The 22,902-nt window shown below is 42.0% G+C and overlaps 1 protein-coding gene across 2 annotated transcripts in view; it reads right to left on the reverse strand.

Moving 5' to 3' along the window:
• The window catches only part of Gnai3 (G protein subunit alpha i3), a 37,763-nt gene extending 15,847 nt beyond the window's left edge, over positions 1–21,916 (reverse strand). Inside the window, exons 1-2 of one of the 2 annotated variants that reach the window (XM_050121001.1) lie at positions 21,664–21,916; positions 66–108 (exon numbers count right to left, since the gene is read on the reverse strand). In XM_050121001.1, the coding sequence (XP_049976958.1) occupies positions 66–108; positions 21,664–21,781 (161 nt within the window). In that variant the 5' untranslated portion in view covers positions 21,782–21,916. Of the gene's footprint in view, positions 1–65; positions 109–8,194; positions 8,259–21,663 lie in introns of those variants that run through there. The other variant, XM_050121002.1, reaches the window with a different exon arrangement.
• Between the last annotated feature and the right edge of the window lie 986 nt (positions 21,917–22,902).

Consider the following 22,902-nt stretch of genomic DNA (forward strand, 5'->3'; position numbering starts at 1 on the left):
TGAAAACATTATGAAGTTTCTATGAAGAGGGTAAATTCAGTCTTGCAGGCCCTATGTGAACTTACTTCATCTGTTTCACAATGGTACTTTTACCAGATTCTCCAGCACCTGAAAAAGAAAAATAGATGTTTAATTTCTTTGTACTCAAACAAAGGTATGGAATAATATGACTGGTAAGTCTAGGTTAATGGAAAATACAGGTCCTGTGAAATTTTGTGAGCTTTCATGTTTATCAGGATAACTGTGAGTTCCTCAGTGAAAGCACTTTGCTTTCTTTACATTGGTATCATTTCTGCAAAACAGACATCACTCAGATAGCAACACACATCTTTTTAGCAGCATCATAAAGTATGAAATACTCAATGAACACAGGCAAAAGAGCAATTGTGAATTTGTGGCTTACGGCCTATTCATAGTTATTAATTCTATGACTGGCCAACGGACCTGCAGAATGTTCCAGAAGTGATCCTTCCAGTCACAGGGCTAGAAAGGTTCCAAACAGCTGAACCTGTATTGCCTCTACTGTTCGTGATACAGCTAGCTCCTCTTCAGGGAAGGATTGTACCGCCCTCCTTAGCTAACTGGAATCACTTAAGCTAAAGATCAAAGGTCAAGTAAACTTCCAAACCTTGACATCTGCCTGCTAGATCTTCTCTAGTCAATAATTCTTCCATCTTCCAAAATGCTCTTAAAACGCTACCACATCTCTCCAACATCAAATGCTAATTCTGACAACCCTGACCATCCTTATTAGACAAAGGCCATCAGAGAACATTAACTCATTTTCCTACAAGCAATCTACTAATCTACCTCTAGCTCCACTAACATTCTCTAGCTTCATCGACAGATGAGCTGTCTCTTCGACGTCCTCACTGCTGTGCTTATGTATTTATCGCCTTCGCTTCACCTCACCTGTGGCTGCTGAGACGTCCAATCTCACTGCTCTCTCCTTACTATGTCAGCCTCAGCACATAAACTGTTGGACTGTCGTTATACACACCACCCCATCAATCTTTGACACCCCCACACACTCATTTTCCTCTAGCTACTCCTCCACTTTCCCTGTGCCTCTGAAAGATCTACCACTGTTACTCATTATGGGGGTGGGGAGGGAGCAACAACACACACAGAACATATGTGGAGGGCAGCGAGCAGCCTGCAGAAGTGAGTTCTCTCCCTCCACTGAGGGGCCCAGGACTGCAAAGCAAGCAACTCTACCTACTGAGTTGCCCCTCTTTATGTTTCTTTGTAGCAAAATTTCCCTAGTGTGTCATCCACACTTCCAATTAAATACCTCCAATTCATCCCCATCACTACTGAAACCATTTCTCAAGGTCTCCAAGCCACTGGCACCTTTGACAAACTGAGTGGTCATTTCTAGTCCTTATTCTGCCTTTCAAATCTGCTTTTTCCAAGTTAATCCTTGTCTTTTTCTTTATCTATACTAATGCTCTAACTTTCCTAATTTGGTGGTTTAAAGCACTATTCATGAATAAAATAAACCCCCAAAGAGTAAATGTATCAGGATGTTCTATGTACTTTGCTACCATTAACTCATTCGATCCTCACCCCTCTGTAAGGTAGACACTATTACCCTCATTTTATAACGAGATAAATGAAGCAGGAAGGGCGGGAAAACTGTCCACAATTATATCTGGTGGCAAAACAGACATTTCCAATTAGTTTAGCTTCAAAGCTGGCATGTGCTAGATTCCCAAAGACCTTCAATCCTACTTTCCAAACTCAGCTTCAGAGTCATTACCTACCGGGTATATCACAGCAGATGTCCCGTAAGCATCTCAAACTTGATGCCCAATACTGACCGAGTTACTCATTCCCTACTTCCACCTCAAACAAGCCTGTTCTTCCTTTAGTCTTTTCATCCCAGTAAAAGGCACTGACATTTAACTAACATGCTAAGGTCAAAACTGGTAAGTGACATAGAAGGAACAGTGTTAATACATGTTAAATATTACTAAAATTTTGTGTGTTTTTGTTTTGTTTTGTATGTGTAGTTTTTCAAGATAGGGTTTCTCTGTGTAACAGTCCTGGCTGTCCTGGAACTCTCTCTGTAGACCAGGCTAACCTTGAACTCTGCCTGCTTCTACCTCCTGAATGCTCAGATTAAAGGTGTGCACCACTACCACCATAAAAAATTTAGTGTTAAAAATACACTGGAAACCACAGCCTACCTAATTCCTAGCAAAGATTTTGTCAATTTTTTTTTTTTTTAATTTTAAGCTAGGTCTAGCAGTTGGGCAGTGGTGGCATAAGCCTTTAAACCCAGCGTTTGGGAGGTAGAGGCAGGTGTATCTTGTGAGTTGGAGGCCAGCCTGGACTACAAAGGGAGTTCCAGGACAGAGAAATCCTGTCTACAAACAACAAAAAAGATAGGGTCTAGCTATGTAGCCCTGGAAGTCTGAGAATTCTTTGTATAGCAAGGTAGCCTTGTACTTACAAGGACCCTCTTCTTTCTGCCACCCAATAGCCCAATGGCTGGAACCACAGCGTACAGCACTCCTGTCTGGATCATGTCACAACACTGACTAGAGTTGTCTCGTGGCCTCTATTTACACTCAAATCACAACGTGTGGGCAATAAGGTCCAACATACTCTGCTCCCTGCCGATCTCCTCACCCTCATTTCTCGTTGTCTCCACTCTGTCCTCAACGCTCTTGTCAGGCCAGCTTCTTCGGGTTTCCTCTAACACGCAAAACTGGTTCTCACCAGGCTAGATCTGACTCACGGTTTGCACATCTGCTGTTCCATCTGATTGAAATAATTTTTGCAAGATTTTCTTCTTCACTCACATTTCTGCTCCCTTAGAACAATTCCTGATGAAAGCACCCGAAGACCTCCTCCCCACACTGTATACTCCTTCACAGCATGGATTTTCACAGCAGACTTACTTTTCTCATCTCCCCACCAAAACAAAAGCTCTGCCAGACTGTTCTTCCGTGTTCCCAGGGGCCCCAACTGGGCCTGATAGCAATTAGTCAAATAATTAATCAAATAAATATTGAACAAATGTGCTTTTTTTTCTTCTGGTTTTTCAACACAGGGTTTCTCTCTATAACAGCCTGTCCTGAAACTCGATTTGGAGATCAGGCTGGACTTGAACTCACAGAGATCCAACTGCCTCTCCCTCCTGAGTGCTGGAATTAAAGGCCTGCACCACTATGCCCAGCACAAATGTACATTGAATATGCACGATAATGCACTAAATATTTCTTCATTTTATCAACAAAAAACTTAAGTTAAAATAGCATTTGAAGATAAAAACCCAAAATAACTACACTCTTGCAGAATCAAGAAGTTTTTGTTCGGGGCAGAGAGATGGTTTAGTGGTTAAGAAACTGCTCTTCCAAATGACGCACGTTCAATTCCCAGCACCCACATGGCAGCTCACAACTATCTGTAACTCCAGTTCAGGGGATCTGGCACCTTCATACAGACATACATACAGGCAAAACCTTAATGTACATAAAAAAATGAGTAAATCTTCAAAAAAAATGTTATTACTCTGTTATTACTACAATATTCAAGTAGCACAGTGTCTTATGACACTGTCAAAATACAAATTTCGCTATGCATACCTAGAAAAACTTTTCAGTTGTAAGCTTTAGTGTAATGAGGTACTAAATGCTCTCCTTTCAATACTGAAAATGGTATACCTATGCTCATGACAGATTATTTTGAAAGGGATTATAAATGAATCTGTTAATAACACCACTAATATCTACTCATCTCACTAGGTTCTTCGCTATGAAAGAGGATCTCCCCCCACACACACACACCTGCCTCCCTCTATGCTGTCCTACTTTTATTTCTCAAAGGTTCCCTAGAGAATGCAATTTTGGGAGCTGGAAATACAACTCAGTGGAAAGACACTTGCCTGGCATGTACAAGGCCCTGTTCATTCCCTGGGTTGCAGAAAGAAGAAAAGGAAAATGTGTGCTTGCCCTTCCTTTTATTATTACTCTGTGTATTTCTTCCCTAGCTTTTATTACGCGTTCAGTCCGTCTCATAAATGAAGGCAACTCTTATTGCCCACAGGATTTGTTTTCAGTGTATGTTACTGGGCATTTGCTATACACAAAGAGTGAATCACATTTTGTATCACAAGGCCTACTTAGCCCATTCAGCTTGTAGACTCATGCAAAGTTCCACCATTTTGACCATCTTCCAAGTACACTCTGAAATCTGAGTCACTTGGAATCCACTCACTATTCTAGATGTCTTACTAAGGGGGTTTCTATTGCTGTGATAAAACATCAGGACCCAAAGCAACTTGGGAAGAAACGGGTTTATTTCATCTTACAAATCCTAGAGCACACTCCATCACCGAGGGAAGTCAGGGCAGGAAACCGAAGGCAGGAGCTGATGCAGACAAAGCATGGAGGGGTTCTGCTTACTGGTGTGCTTCTCATGACTTGCTCAGTCTGCTTTTTTTTTTTTTTTTCTTCAGTCTGCTTTTTTATAGAAGCCAGGACCTCCAGCTCAGGGAAGGCACCACACACAATGGGTTGAGCCCTCCCCCATGATCACTAATTAAGAAAATGTCCTGTTGGGCAGTGGGGGCACACACTAAGGAGGCAGAGGCAAGTGAATCTCTATGAGTTCAAGGTTCAAGGCCAGCTTGATCTACAGATCAAGTCCCAGGACAGACAAGGCTACACATAGAACCCCTGTCTTAAAAAATTAAATAAATAAATAAATAAATAAATAAATAAATAAATAAATAAATCCTACTGGCATGCCTACAGCTGGATCTTATGGAGGCATTTTCTTAATTGAAACTCCTCTTCCCAAGCTTGTAACAAGTAAGCATAAGATCAGTCAATACAGTAGCTTACCAAGGTGTAAAATAATTTTCTCTCTCCTTAAGTAATTCTCAAATTATTTAAATATCTCTTACTCTTCACGTATCTGAGCCTAATATTGTGTCTATTATATTCTCAAAGCTCCTGCGTCTTCACCATTCCAAACAGCACCACTGCACAAATCACCAGCCAGTGACTCTCCCAGTTCTCCAGCCACCTCCTCTGACTCTGGCCTCCAGCTTCACCTGAGATACATCACTCAGGCAGCAAGCTCTCTTCCACAGTATTTCCCTCTGCAGTTTTGCCCACCATGTTCCACACACTGTACTTCCCTTGCCAACTACGTATGACGTTTGGACTTCTCATTTTACCTATATTTTATCCTATATTACTTCAAAAATAGTAAGTTTAAAGGAATACTGACTTGCTATAGACTACGGCAGAGAAAAAAACTACGGATTGGAGTAGGAGAAACTGAAGATGACCCTACAGACAATAAGAATGGGAACCATGGAGGGGGAGGCTCTAAGGGAGAGAGTTGGGAGGGTCACTCCATACATTCCCTCTTTCTTTCATCTAACTAAGGCCAGTCCAACAAAGAAGGTCCTAAATGTCCTGTGTCCTGTTCTGCTCACATGCCATGAAACAGGATGGCAGAACAGTCAACAGAAAATGCTCTGGGCAGTGCCTGGCCCACAGTACTGCTCAGTGACCGTTAACCAGCCACTGTTTGTAAAACTGCCCTCGCTGCTGAGAATATTACCAAGTGATGTCAGGGCCTCAAAGGACTTTACTTTCTAAAAACTACTTTGATATTGATGTTGGTGCAAATTCCTAACAGAAAGGGCAGTTGTATTCAACAGTTGTCTCAAAGTAATAAAACTCTAGATGGATATGGATTCACACTTATTTAAAAAACAAACAAACGTGCAAGCTAACAGCTCCAGCAAACTACAGCAATGTATGCGTCACTCTCTCCACCCCACCCTGAGGAACAAAGACTCTCTTCCTTGGGTTTGTCTGCGGTCCTGGCTGCCATCCCCTCTCGCATACTTCACCCATCTTGGTCTCAGAACTTTTCCTCTAAGTGTCCCCACAGGTCTAAGCCATTGCAGAGGGTTTCCAGTGGTACCAGAGACACCTTTTTCTTTTAAACACTTGTTTCTATAAAGAAATCTTGAAATTCCTAGCAACTCCACATTATAACTAGAGCACAGTCTGGGCAGCTGGGTCCCAGACTGACACCACTCGTGAACAGCCTGCTAGCAGTGCCGGACCAAGACTCTCTCCTTAGACATCTATTGACATATACATGAGCAAAAAATAAATTCTGCTTCTTTCTATCTTAATTTCCTAGCTGGTGCCACCATATAGTAATAAACTCAACGGGACAGTAAATTTCAGTGCTACTGTGCCAAGTGTGCAGCTATGTGACCTTGGGTAAGTTACCTGACTACAAAATCTGCCTCCTTATCTATAAAGAATGAAGAGCTTTGGCCTAGATGGACTACAGTTACACCCAAAGCTAACTGATCTCTTATTCTATGCAAGACTCAAATCAAAACCACAAATGCACACCATCCTAACAACTCAACAATTTAAAACAACTACCATATTACAGGTATTAATCTATCACCAGGCCAGCGGGAAGTACCTGTGTGAGGAAGCAGAGTCACTGGACATGCCAACTCCCATGTTCATCTGGCAGAGCACTCGCGTTTACACTGCTGTACGGACGCAATAGGGGTGGGGGCTGAGGGTTGGGAGAGCACAGAGAAGGGAGGGAAGATGGGAGGTAAATGATGAATTGCTCCTATCAGAGATGAGAAGAGCACAAACCATGCTACTTCCAACATGGACAAGTGTTTTCACGGATTCTCTCCTTCTACCATGTGGGTCCTGGGAACCAAACTCAGATCACAGGTGGGCAACAAGCACCATCTTGTCGGCTTCATGACTCACTGTTTAAGATTTATGCATGTGAATGTATGTCTGTGTGGGGTATGTTATATGTACGTGCACGCAGGGACCTTGAGACCAGAAGAGAACTTAAGGCCCTTCAAGCTGTGGTTACAGGTGGCTGAACCTCCTGACTGGGGTGCTAAGAACCAGACTGTGGTCTGTGTAAGAAGAAGTAAAGGCTCTTACAGACTCAGGAATCTCAGGCCACCCTCCACTCTCCACCCCGACCTCATGATTTCTTTTTTAACAACAGTAAAAATTTAGATCAACGTTAAGAATATTTCACACAAAATGCTTTTCAACGCATTATACTTATTACAAAATTCAGTTGCTGCTTCCTTTCTCTTTCTTTTTTTTTGGGGGGTGGGGGTGGAGACAGGGTCTCAGACTTCAATTCATGATCCTCCTACTTCGGGGGCTCGATATTGGAACTGCTTAACTCATCCAACGGTTAGAAGAGGGGGCTTGAGATTGCTCATTGGTTATGAGTGAGCACTTGCCGCCCTTGTTAAGGACCCAGGTTTGGTTCCCAAACCTATACTGACTGGGTGGATGATCACAATCATCTGGAACTCGAGCTCCAAGGGATATCCTCTTCTGACCTCCACTGGTACCTACATACATGTGGTGTGCACACATACACACACACACATACACACTCAAAGACACACAGATACATAAAAAAATAATCTTTTTCAGAAGAGGGTTGGAGAGATAGATCAGTGAGCAAAAGCACTAACACCAAGCTGAACCGCAGTTCAAGTTCCAAGACCCATGTGATGGAAGGGGAGAACAACTCCCTCAATTTGTCTTCGAAATTCCACACAGACACGCACGCACACACAAACAAATAAGCAAATTAAGGATACACACAAATGAAGGAAGGAAGGAAGGAAGGAAGGAAGGAAGGAAGGAAGGAAGGAAGGAAGGAAGGGGGTACAATAAAAACTGGTTGGACAGATGACTCTAAGGTTAAGAGCACAGGCTGTTCTTTCAGAGAACCCAGGTTCAATTAGCAGCACCCACATGATGGCTCACAACTGTCCATACCTCCAGTCCAAGAGGACCTGACACCCTCTTTTGGCCTTCAAGCGTTGTATGAATGTGGTATACCTATATACATGCAGGCAAAACTCATAAAGATACATCTTTTCTTAATGTCATAAAGCTGAAAAATAAGTAAACAAAAGGTTAGAAGAGTTACAAAGGAAAAATGTCTCTGCAAACACAAAAAAACTGTTCTTCATTTCTATTTAACAAATGCCTCCTGCATGCCTGGAACTGCTGGACAGGGAGGCGTCACATGCAACTCAGTTCTGGAATCTGGTCTGGTGGGAGACGTCAGAGGGAAGGGTTTCCTTGTGAAGCTACAACACTCCTTGGTCTAAAGTACGAACAAAGCTTTTTACCTGAGGCCTCTAAGCACCCAAGCCTCCCCAAATGCCTACTGAAGGCCATCTTCAGTCCTTGCTGAGGCCTTCGCTGATCTCTGCCAGGCACAGCAATGACTTCCAGGGTGGCTGGAAACGGTTCCTCCTGTGAGCATCGGTCCTAGTGTCTGAATTAACTCTGGCTGTTCCTCTCACCCCTCACAGCATTTCCTCTGGCTGGCTGTGCGGCTCTAAGCATCTTCCCTGCTCCTAGTCTGCCTTGGCATGAGTTGTTCATTGATTTTCTTGGTTTTGATTAGTACAATTCTGAAACCCTTTTCAGAATAACCTGAAATGTTTCCATGCTTGTTTATCTAACCAGGATTACCCTGGCCCCACAGGACACTGTAACACAAGTACTTGGCCAAATTTTTTTTAAGTAATTGAGTTTGTGCCTGTTTAGAACTCTACCAGCCCTAAACTCAAGAGTAAAATCCTTCGAAGTACAAACAGTGCCTTCTTTCTGTGGCCCACTCCTCCAAACCCAGAGCACAATCTAGGGCGGAGGAGACACTGAGCAATTAGTTGTGGGATGAATAACTTAGTGTCTATGATATTCAGTGGTTGCCCAATCACTTTTGTAACTGCTACTCGCAATGGACGGACTTTCAATGTGGGCAGTTAACAGGGAGATTTCCACTCCTCTGCTCTTTTGACTCGGCCCCACACCCCCACTCCTGACTATGCTTGCAACTCTCATCCTATGACCAAAATGACAATAAATTTGGACTCAGTGCTTGCCTCACTTCCTTCTACCCTTCTCTCCTGGATCCTTCTGCACCCACTCTTGTGTTCCAATGGAAGAATCGGCTACGAATCTGTCCATCCACTGCAATTCTAACTCTTGAGGGTGTAAGCAGTCAACACTCACAAGTATCTGTCCAGTGGATGAACAAATAAAACAGGGCAGTATATTTGCAATTAAGGCAGAGATCATGGGTCTTATTTTTTTTTTTTGAAAAAGTTAGCCATCATCAAAAAAGACTTAAAGGATATTATGAGAAACAATTTTATAAAACATTAATGGTCATCCAATTTTTCACCAAAGTTTTAAAACCACACATTGGAAAAAGCCTTTCCAACAAATGGTGCTTAGAAAACTGGATATCCACATGTAAAAAACTGCAGCTCGGTCCTACTCTCCCCTGTATAAAAACCAGTTTAGAAATGGATCAGAGCCTTAAGCGAAGACCTGAACTCCAAACTGCTATCTGATAGCATAAGGACAACCCTTCAGCACCCAGGCATAAAGGACTTGGAAGGACGACAATAGCCCAGGGCTGTAAAAGTGAAAAATGGGAGAATGTTTGCCCCTAACACCTAACAGAATATTAATATGTACAACCTATAAAGAACTCACAAAACTAAATGCCCTAAAACTGATCTATGAACATGAAAATGAGTTGGACAAACAGTTCTCAAAAGAAGAAATACAAATAGCTAATAAATATGAAAGATGTCTCCCTAGCCATTAGGAACATGCAAATTGATATTATATTGAGATTCATAGCCCACTCCAGTCAGAATGGCTATCATGAAGAAACAAACAACAAAAAATGCTGGTAAGGATGTGGAGAAGAGAAGCCCTTAGATGATGCTGGTGAGATGTAAACTAGTGTAACTACCATGTAAATGAGTGTGGCATTTCTCAAACAGCTGAAAATAGAACTGCCATGATCCAGCCCCAGCACGCCTGTGTGTGTAACCAAAGGAATGTGAACCAGCACGCCAGAGGTACTTGCACTCCATGTTTACTGCTGCGCTAGCCACAGGAACCAGCGTGTGGAAACAGCCTAAATCCCATCAAAAGGCGAATGGATGAAGAAAACTGTATAAATTGTGCATAGATACACAATGGTGTTTTATTCTCAGCCATAAAGAATGTGAAATGACATCATCATCCAGAAAACGAGTGGGACTAGAGAGCATCATGTCAAGTGCAATAAGCCAGACTTGGAGGACAAATGTGTGCGCGCATATGTACAGACATCGGCCACTGCCAATTTTGGGGTAGGCAGGTATCCCCAAATTCTACCATGGGTGTGTACACACATACACACGCATACACACATACTACCCTAATTAATATATTCCTAACAAACAGTATATGGTTTATTGAGTTTCACATCTTTTACCAAGAACATGGATATGATCCTACAAAAACCATAAAAGAGAATACTACTCAAAGCTCAGAGGGTAAAGCACTTGTCTAGCCAAGCAAGGTCTTAGGCTTTTGATCACCAGCACTGTAAGTCAAATAAAGCCAATCAATAAATAAGAATAAAAGGGACTGGGGATGTAGTTCAGTCGGTACAGTGCTTGCCTATCAGGCAAAGCCCTGAATTTAACCCCTGGTATTGTATAAACTGGGTGGCAGCACATATTTATAAACCCAGCGCTTGGGAGGTCAAGGATCAGGAGTCCAAGGTCATCTTCAACAACACAGGAAATTCAAGGCCAGCCTGGGATACTTACAGACACACACACAGGGAATAAAGCAGATTTTTAAAAAATAGAAATGTCAATTAACTTATACCCATAAATCACTGAAGGAAGACACTGGTCGACTAGGGATTTGGGTTTAAAAAAAAAAAAATAGCTCACTCAGCTCTCCAAACATTACCAAAATGTCATCACTTAACATTTTGCACAACTATGTACAACACGACCAGTGCTGGTGACTGCCGGGTAAGTGCGGACTGTGCCTTGGTTCCTCACCTCTGCAGAACAGAAGAATGTTTGGGAAGCAGTCACTTGTGAGCAAGGAGCCAGATTATGCTGACGACTTCAGAGTTCTAATTCTGCCATGGTGAGTAAGTTTCCTTTTTCTTCTTTGAAAGCAAGGCAACAAAAACCCATTTTGGTGCTAAATTATATGGTATTTATATACACCATAACTTAAAACTATTTTTTATTTGGGAGTAAAGGAAATAGAAATCCCACAAACTGTAATGTATCAGCAGTCCAAAGATCTCATTTTAATTCATAAAATAATTCTTCATTATAGTTGAAAATGTTCTCCAAGGCTAATAGCAATGCTAAACTCATTCATTAAACCCATTTATTTTAAAATGTTAGAATCGTATCCTATGTCAGAACCTCAAATAATGATGGCAGCAAAAAGCACTTCTCCATTCTTACTTAACCAAATGTACATACCATACTCTAAAGAGTCATTGACATTAAAACATTACAAGATGAGTAAAGGCCTACAAAATCAAAGTCTTCGATTTCAATTTCTTTTACCATATAAACACTTGCAAAGTTCAAAGAAGTCTTGGTTTCATATACAAATTTACTACATCTGTTTTATCTTTTGTGACAATATTAATTGTGGTGGCATCTCCAGAAAAAAAATTGGTAATAAGAACAATACAAAGTCTCTAGACCCTGAGAAACATATGCATTTGTGTGTACAATAAAACAGAGCTTAAAATAGCTACTAAAAATTTCAATGAAGGATTGGCAAGATGGCTCAGCAGGTAAAAGCACACTGTGCTGGGGACCCGAGTTGGATCCCTGACACCCAGATGGAAAAAGACCTCTGACTTCCACAGGTGCACTACAAACACCTGCATTCAAATTCTCCCTGTCACTCACCTCAACACAATTATAAATTTTAAATATTTTTAATGTTTCAAATATCGGCTGGAGAGATGGTCCAGCGTTAAGGAGCACTTGCTGCTCTTGCAGGTCAGAGTTTGGCTTTCACTACCCATGTCGGGCGTCATAACTGCCTTTAACACCTGCATTAAGCATGCGTGTGTGCACACTCATAATTTAAAAAAATAAACCTTAAAATGTTTCAATTAAAGCGAGCTGTGGTGGTACACTGCTGTGATCCCAGCACCTGGATGGCAAAGACAGGAAGATCATCTTCTGCATCCTGTTCTATACCAGTCGTCAGGTCAAATCAATCTGCCTGCTCACTCGTGCCTGGTGCCTTTGCACACTTTTAGAGCTGGTGGGCACTTCAATGGTAGAATAATCCCTAGTAAGGGCTCCATCTCCAGCACCACAAACCACATCAAAAGGAGTTCCTGTATCTCTTTTAAAGACCATCTCAAATATCATGTCTCCTAGAACTTCCTTTCCAAACCAACTCCTATAATCAAATGCATTCCACACATCACCACTGGGAAGCTGAAACAGGAGGATCACAAGTTCAAGGCCACCCTGGCTACATAAATGTCTCAAAAAAAATTTTTTTAAAGAAGAATGAAGGAAGAATCTTCGTCTATAAAAAGACAATCAGAAATGCATAATCATAAATAATACATGAGTCTCCTGCTAGACAGTACAATATCGGAAACCACAGAGCTCAAGAAAGCCTTAATTAAATACAGTGTAGCATGCTAGATTGACCCTAGGCCAGAAAAAGAACATTAGTGGAAAAGCTGGTAAAATTTAAATACTGTACTAAAGTTAACATTTATATAACAGCATTAATATCTTGGTGACAATAAATTTACCATGGTGATTATTGAGAAAGTCAGCACTAAGGAAAACTAGTAGAAGAGTACACAGGAACTCTCTGCATTATCCTTGCAATTTTTCTGTAAAATATTTTTATTCCAAAATAAAAAGCTTATTAAAATATTTTATTCTAAAAATTTTCTTCATTTAATTATTTTAAGGGTATGACTATTTTGTTCGCATTTATGTCTGTGTACCACATGTTTGTCTGGTACCCAGAGAGATCAGAAGAGGGTATCAGATCCCCTGGAACTGGAGTTTTCTCTGTGTAACAGCTTTTAGCTGTCCTGGAACTCGCTTCACACACCAGGCTAGCCTTGAACTCACAAGAGATCCACCTGCCTCAGCCTCCCAAGTGCTGAGATTAAAGGTGTGCGCCACCACCGCCCAGCTAGTCTTTCTTGTTTTAAGATTTTTATTTTATTGTATGTGCACTGTTGTTTTGCCTGCATATGTGTTTAAGGATGCCAGATCCTCTGAACCACAGTTACAGACAGCTGTGAGCTGCCACATGGGCACTGGAAATTGAACCTGTGTCCTCTGGAAGTGCAGTTAGAGCTTTTAACCACTGAGCTACCCCACATTATGTGGAAGCCAAAGGAGGTTCAGGTGTAAAGACCAGCTCCTCCCAAAATCTATTTCTAAGCTCTGAGAAATTATTCAGGTACAGTCAAATGTGGATTCTCAAGCACCTTCCTCCTTTGCTTAGTTGACATTGAATATATTAATTTTTGTTACAACTGAAGAACAGAAGGAAATCCACTTACACAGAGTAATATATCCAAACTAGAACAACTGAACCGGCCCTAACAGTGTTGTTCGGTTCAAACAGTTTGAATTACAGCAATGATACAGCTGATCACTAATCAGGTAACAGGATAACCTGGACAGATAACGAAGAGCAACTTGCTAGAGCCTGCACAAGAGCTACTCAAAAATGAAGACAACACAGAGAAAACAAAATACTGAAATAACTTCTTTTCTCTGTACTCTGCCAAACATTTCCGTCGTGGGCAGTTTATGATGCATGTCTTTGGTTTTCAACTGTCTTCCTAGGCAGGTCTGGGATGTTAAACTAACTTCAACCGAACTAAATAGAAAAAAATAACACAAAAACAGTCCTCTTTATAACTTGTTAAATTATATAAATTCACAATCAAGGGACTCCCTAAGACCCACTTCACTGGTTCAGAGAAGGGAAAATAAAGTTTAGAGATTAGATTCAATCTCACAGGGTTGAAGCTCTATGCCCTGTATTATATGGTGTCTCCATTTCTGAATTGGGTTACCAGTTCTAAGAGGTTTACAAACACTAATATATTAAATTCTGCTGGCTAGAAAACACATTTTAAAACTAATCATCAGGACAAATCAGTGCCCATGGCTCTGCATCCTTCACAGTACCAGACCCCCATCTTAAGTTGGTCTTCACAATTACCACATTAACTCCTGAGTAAAGCAGCTCTCTCTTCACTTCTCCTGAGGCTTCACCCAAGGAAAAAACTAAGCCCAACTGAAGGCCTTAAGAAAAGGACAGCACAGGGAGCTAACTTATCTGTGCCCCTAAAGCTGCACTGCCAAATGTTTTTACCTACCCCTTAACAAAGCCTTTAAGCAAAGGTTTTACCAACCCCGCTACTCTTATTTTTTTTTTGGGGGGGGGGGAGACAGGGTTTCTTTCTTTCTTTCTTTTTTTTTTTTTTTGGTATTGGAGCAGAATCAAGTTTATTTGCCTTATATAGAGATCAGGGTAGTAAGAAAAGTAGCTGTACATTTTCCTCTGCTCCCTTCCCTGCCTCTCCCCTCCCCTTCAATGCTCTCCCATGGTCCCCATGCTCCCAATTTACTCAGGAGAGCTTGTATTTTTCTAGTTCCCATGTAGATTAGATCTACGTATGTCTCTCTTAGGGTCCTCATTGTTGTCTAGGTTCTCTGAGATTGTGATTTGTAGGCTGGTTTTCTTGGCTTTATATGTTTAAAAATCACTTATGAGTGAGTACATATGATAATTGTCTTTCTGGGTCTGGGTTACCTCACTCAATAAAAAAAAATTGAGTTCAGACCTAAACAGAGAACTCTCAATAGAGAACTCTCAATAGAGGAATCTAAAATGTCTAAAAGACACTTAAGGAAATGCTCGACATTCTTACTCGAGAAATGCAGATCAAAACAACTCTGATATTCCATCTTACACCTGTAAGAATGGCCAAGATCAAAAACACTGATGACAACTTATGCTGGAGAGGATGTGGGGGTAAGGGGAACACTCCTGCATTGCTGGTGGGAGTGCAAGGTGGTACAGCCCCTTTGGATGTCAGTGTGGCGATTTCTCAGAAAATTGGGAAACAACCGTCCTCAAGACCCAGTAATACCACTTTTGGGTATATATCCAAATGATGCTCAATTGTGCCACAAGGACATGTGCTCAACTGTGTTTATAGCAGCTTTGTTTGTCATAGTCAGAACCTGGAAACAACCTAAATGTCCTTTGACTGAAGAATGGATAAGGAAAATGTGTATTTACACAATGGAGTACTACACAGCAGAAAAAAAATAATGACATCTTGAAATTTGAAGGCAAATGGATGGAGCTCGAAAACATCATATTGAGACATGGTTTCTCTGTGTAGCTTTGGAGCCTGTCCTGGAACTAGCTCTGTAGATCAGGCTGGTCTTGAAGACAGAAATCCATCTGCCTCTGCTTCCCGAGTGCTGGGATTAAAGGCATGTGCCTCCACCGCCCAGCCCAATACACTTTCTTAAAAGTAGTAGACAGAAACATTAGCTAGAGAGAAACCAGAAGTGATGAAGCATAGTCCCTGAAAAAACCCATTGGTTGTCTGTATTTTTTAACTGTTAATTTAAAGGTAACTAGTCCAGGTGACATAAATTATTCTGGGTTAGATGTGTTAATAACAAGACATCCTATCTCAGGAGAATTTAAACCTACCTGCCAACTACACATAATGACAACTTAACATTGAGAATAATCACGTATGAATGAGAGAGAAACTGAAGCAGCGATGGGCTTGGTTCTTCAGTATTTCCACCTATGTCCAACTTAGATTTAATGAACGTCTATTAGGGATAGACACTGTCATTCATTAATCATTATTTCTCTAGCCATACTCTTTTCCTAGAGAACCTGACCTCCTTCGACACTTGAGTCAGCCTTGTAAACTCGAGATACTCCATCAACTCTACCACGCAGCCACCAAAACTCTGGTGGGTGCCTGACAAGGTTAGACCAAGCTGATACTTTCCCAGGAATCTGCATTAGGGATCCTGGAAGCCCATGCAAGGCAACAAGACAACTACTAGGCATGGCAGTATGCGAAGCAGGAAAAGTTCAGCATAAGCCGAAGCTGAGGCTGGTGTGTGGTGGAGGATGAGGAGTATTAGAAGGAAGCAGAAAAAGATGATACGAAGAGACTTAGCTAACGAAGCCGTGTAAGCGGACAGTGACAGTCTGCTCTAGAAGTGAGTGAGGAGGTATTATAATTCATGAGCATGCAACCTGCTTCTATTTCATTTTCTACCTATCCTCGAATGCTGCCCAGTAACTTACATCTTGTCTATGAAGCCCTCCTTGACTCACACTAGTCTGTTTCCTGTTCCTTACACACCTTTAGATTTTATTAGGTCCTGCAACAAAAGATAAAGAGAAATCCCTAGTCCTCCTGCCTAAAGGACAAAGAGAAGCACACTGGGTGTGAGTGTGTGTGTGTATGCGTGCGTGCATGCACTCATGTATTCATTAAAGGTGACATCAAAAACAGCATAAGATCTCAAAATGACAGGGAGAGAGCGTACCCACTTCAGAACAGCAGTAGGAACAAGGCTCAGTTTCACTAACCTCTGAAACAGACCTCCCCATCAAGAACCATTCTTAACAGAAACAACTGCCCCAAACTAAGACTGTTCTGTAAGTGTAATCAGCTGAAATTATTTTTAAAAGAGCCCACTTGCAGCCTCAACTCGGAAGTCACATGCCCTGTAAATCTTCTAAGCAATGAACACCTACTCCATATTTATCACCGCCTACAATAGCGCAGCAGAGAAACCAGGCAGGACACCGAGAGAGGTGCTACGCTCTCACACTGCGGGAGGGATGAATATACTCACAGGAAGGCACAAGAGGGGGCTGGACTACGGCTCAGCAGCTAAGAGAACCTGTTGCTCTTGCAAAGGGCTCAGTACCCACACAGTGGTCCATAACCACCCTTAACTCCAATTCCAGGAGATCTGAAAGCCTCTTCTGACCTCTGTGGGCAAGAGGCCCACATGCAGTGCACCTACCTACAGGCAGGCAAAACAGCCACACATGTAAAAAGTTAATCTAAACATTTTTGCTGTTTTGTTTTTTCGAGACAGGGATTCTCTGTGTAGGCTTGACTGTCCTGGAAGTAGCTCTGTAGGTCAGGTTGACCTCGAACTCACAGAGATCCACCAGCCTCTGCCTCCTGAGCGCTGGGAATAGATGCATGAGCCACCACCACCTGGCTTCTAAAAAAATTATTTAAAGACACAAAGATAAGGTTATTAAAAAGAAACTTTTTTTTTCAGTGCTTGTCTCTTTTTATTTCAGTTTCTTTTTTTTTTTCCTCCAGATGTGATAAATCCTCACGAGAAATTTGGCTTCTACAAACCTTCTCCTAATAGGTGACAAAAATTATAATAACTATCACCCTTACATGTAGGAGGAAGAAAGCAGAATCAGAGAAAGAGCCACCACGGAGATGCCAGGTCAGACATGCTGAATCTTTCCCGGTAAGCCACGACCTCGTGGTTCTACACAGATTATTAGAAATGGGTTGAATCAAGATGTGAGAGTTAGCCAATAAGAGGCTAGAGCTAATGGCCAGGCAGTAATTTAATTAATACAATTTCTGTGTGATTATTTCAGGGGTTAAGCTAGCCGGGAGGCAGGACGCAGCCCACCGCTCCTCGTTACTACACATACAGGGTAATCAAAGGAGAATCTTACTTTCAATAACCACATTCTACCAGTAATTTGCTAACTAAATATTATGAATAATCAATTGTATGACATAAAATTTAAATATAGTATTCCAATTCTCTGCATGCATAGGTTTGCCATAAAATAAATTATTATCAGCACAAGATTAGGAATTGAAGATCTTTGCATATCAACATGAAGAATGTCAAGGGGCTGTCCGAAACACCTGTCAAAAACAGAAACTAAAGTGACAGACCTACAAGCAGTCTAATAGAGGGTGCCATTTACTGATTGTCATCTTCTAGACACCAACACTAAGCACTTATGTACATTACGTCATTTCACTTATGGAACAGGAAGAATCATCCCTAGTTACATATGTGAACATAATTCACATGGTTAGGTGATTTGTTCTGAGTTTCACACCAGTAGATAGAGGTGAGAGCTTAATTCGGTTTTGTTGGAATCCAAAAGCCTTGTCTTCACTCATTACACTAGCACATTCTGACTTCTGTGACGCCATGACATAGACTGGAAGGCTTTGGTAGAAGCTATCTTTCTTACAAGATTATGCCATGAAAATGAAATGTTAAGTGTTACAGGTTATTAAATAATGAACTGGTATAAACCTTGCAAATAGTGTTTTCTCTTCAAATTATTAAATTGAAGACATTTGCAGAGAGACATACACCAAAACGGTCCAAACGCTATTTCAACTGCTGTATTTAGAAGCTGTAAAACGCTTTCAGAGGTGGCCATGGTGCCACATACTTACGACCCTGATACTGGAAGGCTGAGATAGGAGAGTTCCAGGATAATCTGAGCTACACACGCCACAAGCCCCTGTCTCAAAACAAGACTTAAAATCTGAACACACAACTCCAAGTAGCACACCTACACCCACGTTATACACACTGGTTGGGAATATTTATACAGTTCAGGAGCAAATGCTGCTTAAATAGCAATTTGGCATAACAAGACCTCCCAATAGCATCTAAAGGAAATTCAAACCAAAGGGGCAATTACAATACTGAAGTCTTCCTTAGTAATGAAACCTGTATTAACTTATTAATTCAAACTTCTATAGTACTTTTAATCTGTAACACTGATTTTTAACAATAAACAGCTAATATTCACTGCATGTTTTGCTTTATATTATCATGTTCAATCCTCCCAGCAATTCTGAAGAATCTCTACTTTCTATACCTTAAAAGTATAGAAACTGAGGCAAATGGAAATACTCTCCTAAAGTTGCAGCCAGTAAACACAAATTAGAATTTGAAGCATTCTGACTTCAAAGCCCATCTTGCCTGCAATCACTACATGAAATTATCACTACATACAAAAGAAAATATACAAACCAGGAGAGTCAAGAGAAGATTTCAATTTAAACTAAATTGGATAGTCTCATAGTGTTGAAGTAAAGATGGCTTCCAAGTACCTAAGTAAACTTTCTGCTGTCAGAAGAGTAGAGGAAGTAACTGAATACCATATACCATATAGGGAAATTTTACTTAAAGAAATATCATGAAAGATCATTTTTAAAAGTTTTTAAATTTATTAATTTTATGTCTGAGTTTTGAATCTGCATGTATGAATATGTATCAAGTACATGCGTACAGACAGTGGCTACTGAGCCCCTAATCCGGGTCCTCTGTAAGAACAGCAAGTACTTGTAACTATTGTGCCAACTCTCCAGTCCCAAGAAAGATCGTTCTACCTTCACATATGCGTTACTACACAGTCCAGGTAAGCCCAGCTGCTTCTCCAACCTACATCAACTTACTGACTTAATCTGCTCAAAATATTGTTGTAAAAAAATCCTAAGAGGGAAAAAAGATTTCATGGTGTGGTACACGCCTATAATCTCAGCTACAGGATCTCATGAGTTCTGAGATCAAGATTCTGTCTCAAATCAAAACAAAATGCTTAAAAAAAAAGTTGGTTAAAAACAAACAACACAAATGTTTCAGTACTTTGACTTTTACTTAAACTTTTCAAATTCTCTAAGCTATGGTGTGTTTAATTTTTTTTTTTTTAATTAAAGGTCTTGGATAGTTCTGCTTGCCTAGGTTTTTTTTTCCAATGGTCACTATAAAGCAAATCACAGAAGACAAGGACACATTTTTAATTTCATAATTGACTGATCAATATAGAAAATGCTAATGTCAGGGGCTAGAGAGATGTCTCAGTGGTTAACAGCACTGGCTGCTCTTCCAAAGGACCTAGGTTCAATTCCCAGCACCCACACAGCAGCTAACAACTGTAACTCCAGTTACAGCAGATCTGACACTATCACACAGACATACGTGCGTGCAGACAAAACACGAATGCTATGAAATTAAAAAAAATATATTTAAAAATAGAAAACGCTAATGTCACTGATATGGTGATATATGCTGTAATCCCAGCACTGGGGAAGCTGATGCAGGAGGATGGAGAATTGGAGGCCCACCTAGACTACATAGTGATAACTGTCTCAAAGCACAAAAATTAAGGCAAGCCAGAAAACTAGCAAGTGGGGTGTTTTCTATCTTACTTCTAAAATGCCCCCATGAACCAATGTCCACCACGAGCTTCATCAAGCTGGTTGGTTAATAGCAAATACTTAAATACCAGCTAAGTACCAGGAACCATGGACAGAAGAGGCCTGCCATATAGACACTGGCAGTCCAGAACTATTATTGACTTCCTATCTTCTGGAAACTCAAACTCCACGGCATAACCTTTTCTTTATATTCAAGCTGCCTCGTAGAGCTTCCACAATATATACAGTTCCCAGCACATCTGAGAGCACAGAGTGAGTCTGAGATTATGGTGGCTGCAGCTGTCCTCTGCAGCTTCGCAAAGGGAAACTGGTACTCTCCGGCGACTCCTTGGAACTCAACCTATCTACAAGCTCTGGTGCTTACAGAACTGTGACTCGTACATATTCTCACCGAACAGATTCCTCAGAAATATGAATAATGAGGGCGGCTGGATTTATTGGTAAGCTAACACCAGAGGACTTTACTTGATCTACTGTGCCTACCGAAGTTTAAAACTCAAATTATCCTGACTAAAACATGTCTGACTATGTATTAAAACCATTTGAGTATAAGGCAGCGTGCTGTAATCTGGAAGCCAGTATTTTTACTTTAAAAACCGAATAATAAACCACTCCCGCAAATGTATCAAGTCTCTACAGTAAATATACCCCATTCTATATATTATCCTGTTCTAACTCTATTCCCAATGCACTTCATTCCTAGAACGTCACCACTGTAATCTAGTGCCCACTAATCTATCCCAAACCTCAAAGATGGCATTCTTTTCACTTTCTCAGCTTACACCATCCCTATCCCGTTAATAAAAGCAGGAGTTACAAAACCTCTAGAGAATGTTTAAGATAGGAAAAGTTGAAAAAGTAAACCAGACTCTACACCCAAGTTTTCTTCTATACCTAAGAACTTCTCATTTATTTCACCTGCCTCCCCTATATGTTCCTGGACAATCCGCCTTACTAACAGTACTGTGTGTGTGTGTGTGTGTGTGTGTGCTCTTTTACAAACAGCAGGTTCTTTATTTGACCCCTCTGTCCAAGCTTCTCTCTTCATTCAATCCTCCCAGCTTTATCCTGCCATCAGGTATCAAACTCACACAAACCCCGGACAAGCCCATCTGACACCATACACTATCCTCCTCAGCACGTCCCAACCCAACGTAAAGCCTTCCCTAATATCGGTCCCTTCCCTTATGAGCCTTTCCCAGATTCTCAACAGTCTCAAGGCTCCAAACTCCCAAACTCTGCTAAGCACCATCCCAGGACGGTTACACCCTCTCCAACCTGAAATCCCCACGCCTTCCGGGGCCTCAGTTACCAAGGCCAAAACCCGCCCTTATGCCGGGCATCCCCTCCCAGTCCCTTCGGGGTCCTTTCCGCCGGCCTAGCCAGACCCCTCATCAGCTCAGCTTGCTCCCCAGGCCGAGCTCTCGGGACTCTAGCACTCCAGCTCCGCCCCCAGCCCCTCACCGAGCAGCAGCAGCTTCACTTCTTTGGCCGCTTTCTCCCCGTCCTCCCGCAAGTTGCGGTCAATCATCCTGCTCCGCTCCACCGCCGCCTTGTCCTCGGCGCTCAACGTGCAGCCCATGGCGGCGGCGGGAGAGGGGACCGGGCCCGGGCTCACTCACACACCGCGGGAACCACGACTCCACCGGCTGAGACGAGTCGTCTGCTGGGCGGTGGCCTTCTCCGTCAGCTCCCCTAGCGCCCGGAAGAACCGGATATCTACTGTTTACGACACTTCCGGCGACGCCCAGCGGCCGTTACCACTCGGAGCACTGTGGCGGTGCGAAGCGAAAGAGGTACGGAAAGCGGAAGTCCTCGGGAGTCTGGCCGGTCTCGTGAAGTGTTGGAGATCCGTCGCTCCGAACCTCCCGGCCTTAATACCCGTTTACCTCTCGGGCTCTTAGGCTGGCACAAGTGTAGCAAAAGAGGGCCTTCCAGCTCGCTGTGCCCCCTTGAGGTCGCACAGAAGGTTTGGTGGTGAGGACCGGATTCCTAAATAAGTGCTCACACCCCTCTGGAAATTTAACCGGGAAAAAGTCTCCCTGGCTAGAAAAACCCTTTTGATCAGTGATTGTGGAGCCCGGGTCTCTGCCCAAAGCCGAGTGTTGGATACGTCAGCCAAAGCTGTCCCAGCCTGCTCTTTGAGATGGGAACAAACTGCCCAGCCTGGTTCCACCTATGCCTCACGCTACACCCCATTATGCGGAGGAGTAGGCTTCCTCCTGCTCTTAAAGGAAATCTTAGTCCTTCTGCCGCAAAGCATGAATTTTCTGTGAGCTGTACGTTTGCCTGGCACTCCTATGTTGGCAAAGGATCACTCGACTTCTAGCAAATAACAGAACATGGAAAATAGGTGTAGGTCATTCATAACATTTCGCTGCTTCCCTTTCTCCAATATAAACCAAGGGCTCTGTGTTAGGTACTTAGTCCCATGTCTGGATGCAAACCAGTGCATCCTTCTTGAACGAGAGTTCCTGCATGATAGCCACAGCAAAAGGGAGGTTTAGTAAAAGCTGTTTCTCTAGTATCGCCTGAAGATTTACCTTCACAAGGTTCTGATGTATTTATAATCCTGAAATGCCTGTACTGCCAAGTAGCCCCACAGTGGCTCACCACTTTTAGGAAGCAGCACCTTTTTCTGCAGCCCTCGAGCCCTTCCCTGGAACTTAAAACATATTTCTTCAGTAGAAGCAAAATTTAAAA

Source organism: Alexandromys fortis, unplaced genomic scaffold, assembly GCF_014885135.2.
Source record: "Alexandromys fortis isolate MF-2015 unplaced genomic scaffold, M_Fortis_MF-2015_v1.1 scaffold_176, whole genome shotgun sequence".
In the NCBI taxonomy this organism is placed as follows: domain Eukaryota; kingdom Metazoa; phylum Chordata; class Mammalia; order Rodentia; family Cricetidae; genus Alexandromys; species Alexandromys fortis.